The 7,701-nt window shown below is 43.4% G+C and overlaps 1 protein-coding gene across 1 annotated transcript in view; it reads right to left on the reverse strand.

Moving 5' to 3' along the window:
• LOC146344932 (histone deacetylase 9-like) overlaps positions 1–6,492 on the reverse strand; it is a 284,959-nt gene extending 278,467 nt beyond the window's left edge. Inside the window, exons 1-2 of the mRNA XM_084859825.1 lie at positions 6,417–6,492; positions 5,972–6,105 (exon numbers count right to left, since the gene is read on the reverse strand). Of these exons, the coding sequence (XP_084715951.1) occupies positions 5,972–6,105; positions 6,417–6,492 (210 nt within the window). The remainder of the gene's footprint in view (positions 1–5,971; positions 6,106–6,416) is intronic.
• Between the last annotated feature and the right edge of the window lie 1,209 nt (positions 6,493–7,701).

Below are 7,701 nucleotides of genomic sequence, written 5' to 3' on the forward strand. Positions count from 1 at the left end.
CACGGCTGACTTTGCAAATCTAGCTGTGATAGGCTACGTGAATCGTCACGTAGCCTATCAGGGGGCGGGTTTTTTTTTTCTTTTATTGCAATGGCGGCGGCGGCAGCCGGTCGAAAGACCGGCTGCCGCTCCCGCCCTGCTCGAACACCCGCCGAACCGCCGGCCGGACCCGCCGCCGGGAGGGACATTCGGCGAAGGTAAGTCCCGTCCCGGGGGGGGCGGGGGGGGGTTCGGAGGATTTCTCCCCGAAACTTGTTCGGGGGGCCGAACACGTTGGCGCTCGGCCCCCCAAAGTTTCGGGGAGAAATTCTCTGCCAACCCTAAGGAGAAGTGAATTTGAGTACCATTCCTAGAAGATGCCAATGCGACCACTACAAGGCATAGCAATCTTTAAGGGACCATGACTCATGCAATGCATGCAGAAGATCTCAGGTGGTGCCTCAGCCCCTCCTGTCCTGGTGAGGTTTAAAAAAAAAAAAAAAAAAAGTATTTGCTGAAATGAAGCAGGACAGGCCTTCACAGCCTGTGGCCATGAAGGCACTCAAAATGGAGAAGTGTATTAGAAAGATATGGATTTTGTACTGATAGATACCTGGCAGGCCACAATAAATGGCTGGTGGGTTACATTTGGCTTCGCAAGTCGTAGGTTGGGCAGGACTAAAACAGGATGTGGGCATGTGGCTCTTTCAAGCATCTTTAACTTTCTGCACCAACCACTGATCAAACTCAGGAATCTATTTTTGCGTATTCTGGCAATATTCAGCCATGTTTTTTAAATGCTTCTGGTCTCATTGCATAAATCCACTCCCTTTTGATGTTTCAGGTACCTTTCAGCCCACCCGACTATACAGACATTAATCAATATTTACTATCTTGTCCTCCTAATAACATTTTAGATCTCACCATGCAATTGCTTACCAGAGAACTAAGAGGGCTGTGTGTGCCTAGTTAGAAATCAAGAGTATTTCAAACAAATTTCTGGTAACAAATCCTTTAATGTTACTTCTATTGCATGAGCCAGAAAGAAACCACCCTCACAAAGATTTATAGTCCTCACTAGTATTTCAGTGCTAACATTACTTGTTTTCAAAGCCCAATAAACATTTAAGAAAAGGGACTGTTTTTTGTGACTGTCAACAGAACTTGACATAATGAACTGAATTTCAGCTCCCACCTCTCTGAATGATCAGAATATATTTCTAAACACTTGGACTAAGTCACAAAATGGTCTCCAAAGGAAGTAGTGGAAGCCTCTATTTTTTTTTTAGCAATTTAAAATTGGAACATACCCAAGAATAGAAAATGCAATTTCCACTATCCAAAGAGTTATATCTCAGTCTGAAACGCCTTTATTTAGAAGTAAATTATTTCACTTATTGATGTGTGATATTTTTCCCCCTTGAGAAATTTTGCTAATCTGATTAAAATTCTTTCAGCTTCCATTACATTTCCCCAGATGTTATGCCGGAGAAGGAACCTTCTCCCTCCGCCCCCTTCCCCACTACCCAGATTCACTCCAAATTCTGCTTTAGGTGAAATTTTAGTGTCAACTCTCATTTCAATGTAAGTTCTATCCAACTAAATATGATCCTTTAGCCTCACAGGCTAATTTCTCCACCTCTCCCAGTCCTGAAAGAGAATTTGTAGCTAAGGGACAATATTTGAAACACAGTTGCATAAAATCAAGAGCATACTGTTACTTTGTGGAGACCATAATAGACTTCATAATTTTTCTTCTGGGACTGATTAAAAAAACACTATTCTTTGTACGTCAGGTGATTGATAACGTTCTTTCATTCTCCTTAAATTTTATGTATTTTCTTGAAGGAAGGGAAAAGGGATGTGGTATAATATAAATGTTTTTCCTGGAATGTGCTTCAGATGACTGCATAGCAAATCAATGAAGAAACCCCAGGGGGCGGGCACCGTGGAGGACCCCTTCATTTCCAGCAAGGGTTATGTATGCTCTAGGAAAGCTAAAATATTTGAGAGGTTGGGGTAATTATTAGTCATTGTAGCACTTTGTCTATTAATCCAGACACACTGAAGTACCATAAACATCACTGTACTTAAGGAGATAAAAACAACAACTAGTCTGATTTTAAAAAGACCTCTGGAATGATTTGTAGCCTAGTCTTGAACATGTTTACCCAGAACTAGCCCTACTGAGTTCAATGGGACTTACTTCTTGGTAAGTTTGCTCAGGGATTGCAACCCTCATCTAATTATTTGTTAATGTTCACAAGAGTGTAATGGGTTTCAGACCTTGTATTTAAGGACTGGGGAAATGCTAACATAGCAACTTATATATCCCATAGGAAATCCAGACCTACCCCCCACATACACCACCCCCCAAATGTACTGTGTGACATCCTAATATAAGCATCCTTAGGGAAATGTGACAAAGCCAATAGCACAGAAGCAGCTAGTGTGTGATGCTCCACATGTGACTGATTGTGCTTCCAAGGGCATATTCGTTCTACACACATATGAATAGTTAGTCTTCCCACTTCTCCCAGAACAACACTGTGTAGGGAGCTAGAACTTAAGCTACATAAGAGATGGGTATTTCTTTCCCAGTATACCTGTGTCTACCACTCAGTAACAGCAGGGGCTGGTGGAAGTACTGTGGTTTCATAATAGACAAAGGAAGGTGACGTGGGGGAAGCAAAATATCCTATCTATGAAAACTAGCAAACAAGGATCATGACCAGGCATGAACAGCAAGCAACAGTAGTCCATTAGGGCCCGGAGCCAGTGCAGACCTAAATATTATGCCACCTGTGTGTGGCAAAAAACACTTCCATGTGGTAGATTCTCCACAAGGTGCCACTGAACTACATGCCATCTTGATATTGTGTGGAATGTTTCCATACCAGAATCCATGGGACTAACATGACAATTCTCTGCACAGATCTACAGAAGATATGGGGTTGGATCCAGACTGAGCAGGCCCATTGAAATCAATGGGGTTTAAGTCAGTCATGACTAACCTAACTCCCAATTATTTCAATGGGTCTACTCCAAGTAGGATTAAATCTAGATCCAACCCCTACATAGTAAGTAGAGCTATACATTACTGCCCACATATTAAGAAACCATCAAATGGAAGCATTTTTGGAGGCTTCCATGTGAAGGCCATAAGAGGTAGTCTGGCCCCGAGAGACATGCAGAGGAGGAAGCTAGCCTGGTACTCAGCCAAAGAATGGCTGATGGGACTGGATGGCTGTGGAAAATGGAGATATGAAATGAGCCAACAAGCCAAAATAATAAGCATAGGTAGGTGAGTGTAACTGTGTTCATAAGGGATGCAGAAGGCATAGGATTATCCCAAAGGACTGTAAAACTCAGGAGCCCTCAAGCAGAAATGTGTGTGGCTAGTTCATTCTCCTGTTTTCACAAGGAATGTTCAAATTCCTACAGTCCTGTCCTGTGTGTTGGACACCATAAAGCTAATTCCCGGCACAGCATGTAATGGATTACCAGTCCCATTAATCAAATATGGGGAACTCATAGATCTAGCACCTGGAAGAACCAGGCTCTCCATAAGTATTTCCAAAGATTAAGCAAGGTTCAATGCAGGGAAGTTCTACCAGTCAAATCAGATGTCAATATCTTTGATCAGCACAAGCATAAAATAACTTTTAACACTTAGAATAATTTTTTTTAAATGATTGTGTAAAAAGAATGCAGCATCATAAATCTTGGCTTCCTTACCCAATATCCTCCACATTACTATTTTACAGCCAAAACAATCCTTATGGGAACAACTGTGTAAGAACATTATGACAGCATGACGATTGACTGAAGAGAGAATCAAAATATTGTTGATTTATGCAGTGGTAAAAGTAATGTTCTTAAGATTATTTGAGGCTGTTAGAGTCTTGAATGGATTAGTGGGAATACAATAGTATTTTTTAAAAAAATGTCTAAATAATTACACACCTCTTTGTAGCCTCACTTGTAAACCTGTCTAATCTAACCTAGTCTGGTTGAATCGAAACAGGATCACACTGAGCCACAACAGTTTATATTTATCCCTCACAACTTGAAGACAAAATGAGTCTACGTGTATAAAATATGTCTTTTATATGTTGCTTTAAAAATAAAAGAATATTAAGAAAAGGCAATGCATCACATTTCTAGGCACCGTTTGGGTTATGTGCACAGGATTCTTTTCTTTTATAGTCAACAACAGGAGTAGCCCGCTGCAGCCATTTACTAATACAGCTGGATCATAGTCATTGTGTTAAGGATTGAGGGGTCTGGATTTCAGGGGTGGGGGACTATAAAAAGCCATAATGATCTAGCAACACCTTTGAAGTCTGTTGATTCTCCAGTCTTTAAGGCAGAGTGGTCAAACTGTGGCCCTTGGCCTAATTTCTAAAGCCCTCTGCATATGAACAGTTCAGACTAGGGATGTCAGAGAATTCCACCACAGACTCCGGGAGGGCAGATTCTTTGGAATCCAGCCTCCCGGAGTCCGTGGCAGAACGGCCTCCACCCCCTGCCACCCTGCGGAATCCCCCCGGGATGGACCTACCTGGTGGCGGATGAGGCGGCGGCGGCTCCAGCCACTGCCAGGCTGCTGCAGCCGCAAATGGTGGCCATCGTAGCAGCCACCATTTGCGTCCCTACGCTAGCCCATGATAGGCTACATATATATTTACAAAGCCTATCACGGCTAAAGCAGAGACACAAATGGCGTCCCCTACACCATTTGCATCCCCGCTTTAGCCGTGATAGGCTACGTAAATATATACGTAGCCTATCATGGGCTAGTGTAGGGACGCAAATGGCATCCCTATATAGGATACCATTTGCGTCCGCAGCAGCCTGGCAGTGGCTGGAGGCCCTGCTGTGGATTGGCCCAGCCGCGGAGCGGAGCCAGCTGGGCAGGATTCCGGGGGAGAGGAACGGATCGCCTCCTCTCCCGTTGAGGATTCCGGGGGGAGGGATGGAGTGCCTCCCCCCCACTGTGGATGCCCCTCAACGGAGCCAGGTAGGGGTTTCGTACATACCTAGTTCAGACCTCTGGTAAGAGTGATCTGTCCCTTCCTTGGCAGCCCACTGCGTGTGAAGAAAGAGGGAGAGGAGAAAAGGGGGTGGCCAAAAGACAGAAAGAGAAAAAAGGTGGCAAAGAGAGAGAGAGAGAGACAGAGAGACAGAGAGAGAGGCGGAAAGACACACACACCCTTTTAGCTCTAGCCCCACTCACCACCACCATCTATCCCTTCCCTGGCAGCCCACTGTGTGAGAAGAAAGAGGGAGAGACGAAAAAAGGGTGGCAGAAAGAGATATAAAAAATGGGGTGGCAGAAAGAGAGAGAAAAAAGGAAGCGGAGAGAGAGAGAGGCAGAAAGACATACATACCCTTTTGGCTCTTAGCCCCACTCACCACCAACATGCAACCTCCAAAAGAATATTCCTGAGGTGATGCAGCCCTCAACAGAAAAAAAAGCTGCCCACCCCTGCTATAAGGGGTGAATGTACACATAGCAGTTATACTGTTATCATACCGTTATCATAACTATTGGTGCCCATTGGTGTCATGTGTACCAACAGTTAATGATAATGGTATGATAACGCTATAACTGCTATGTGTAGATTCAGCCAAGGGCTTCCTCCTTTTCTTCTGCTCCATTCACACTTAGAACTGTTCCTTCCACTAAAATGGTTGGAATGTGGTTTGAACCTGTTGATCTAGGTAATCCATTTATGCATCAAAGTTCACATGGAAGCTCTATATCATGGATGGAGTCTCAAAAGGAAAAAAAAATAACTTTGTCAGTCCTTCTTGTGAGCATTATGAGCACAAAGAATCCATAGTATATTTTATTTGTGTCATGAAGTACAAGGGGTATTCCCAGGACTATATGCTTGGTTCTCACAGAAGGAACAGAAGATTATAGTATTAATATTGTGATCCTTACTTAACATAAACATATTTGTGTGGTCATGATTTTGATTACCTCACACTTATTTAGCAACCCACTTTCTTGCAGCCTTGACCAGATGCTTTGTATTCTTCCGGCATGCTCAGGATGGTTGGTATAACTGCCACACATACACTGGTGCTTCAACATTAGTGCGTCATACACAACACCTTCAGTACAAAGAGAATATAACAGGAAATAATAAGTAAAACTAAAACACATTCTACATAATGATTCACCTATTCAGAAACTATACATTACACTGAAGATGCACAAATGCCTCTCAGTCTCTTTAAATTTAGTTTAAATCACAGGGCTTTGGGGGTGGGGTGAAAAATCTAGATCAGAACTTTAGTGTGGAGAGAGGGCTCAGCCTTTTCTCCAATGAAAATACACCCTGAAGCTGTTATTTGCCCCGACAGCAAAAATATATAAGCACATATGAGCTATGTCCATTGGTCTTTGCAAGGGTGGCAAATACCAGTTTCATGTGTGGGGAATGTCCCAGTGGTGCCATCATGGCAGCAGGACTTTGGGGCAGCTGTCCAGAGCCCCATTCAGCAGAATGTGCAGGAGGCCCCCAAATGCAGCAGGGCTGGCTTACTACACTTTGAAGAGAAGTAATACACATTGCCATCTAAAAAAGAGAAAAGGACATAAAATAATCCAGATCATCCAGAGTCTAAAATTATCTAACTGTGCTACAAGGTAGGGCTGTGAGAGAAATCCGTTTGGGAGATGGACTTGGACGAGTTTTCCTAGGCTCAGCCTCCCTGGACTTTGTTTCAGTTCCTGATGTGGCACCTGACTTGATCTGAAGCAAGTTGGGCCAGTTCATAGATTTTCTGGGAATTTTGTACTTTTTTAAAGGTTCCGCAATTTACGCAAATTTCTAAGCAATTTGTGCAAATTACAGCCAAATTTGCGCAGATAGCTCAGAAATTTGTACAAATTGCAGAACCTTCCCCCAAAATGCGCAAAAGAGTTTCCGGAGTTCTGGGAACAGCCCTCATAGATGCAAAGCAAGTCATACACACCGCGGAACTCTGATGAGCCAAAAAGAACTGGATTTCCCAGTGACAGACATCCCTACCACAGGGATGTCTATTGGGAAAAATGATAGGAGGGCAATTCCACAGTTCTAATCTGAATTGCCCCTGCCCTATGGCTGGTATTTGAAAGAAATTTAAAGCGACGGGGATGCATTCAAACATCTCTATCGCATTGTGTATTCTTGGATGAAAAATCCCACCCTACTCCAAAGGTGCATGTGAGCAGTGGCAAAACTTCTTGAATGGGTGGATAATATACAATGTGAAAGATAAAATATGAGCACCTGCGGTTTACCACAATGATGGCAGAGGATGTGTGGTTATGAGGTATGGGGAAATACGTAACAGCACTTATGTGTCTCATTGATCAAATGCATGTTTTTTTTGCTGGATCACTTCTCTTTTTGTCATTCCCCCACCCTTCCCATACACACACAACATATGGTGGATGTGCCTGAAATATCTGGGAAGCTTGAAAGCACCATTTAAATGTCCCACTATGTCCCAGAGTGTTACTATGTTGGGGTAGGGATGGCTGTTGTGGGGAAATCTGGCCTTTTGGGGGCTTATTGGATTTCCCCCGAGCCCCCAGCTTGGGTTGTATTTGCAAGCCAAGCCATGGGCTTTTCCCCAAAATCTGGGAACTTAATACTTTTTTTTTTAATCACCATTTCCCCAGGATCCCCGACGTGGTGCCCACAGGCACAATTTCCG

Source organism: Heloderma suspectum, chromosome 5 (assembly GCF_057233095.1).
Source record: "Heloderma suspectum isolate Gila_16-S chromosome 5, 16-S_ref, whole genome shotgun sequence".
NCBI lineage: Eukaryota > Metazoa > Chordata > Lepidosauria > Squamata > Helodermatidae > Heloderma > Heloderma suspectum.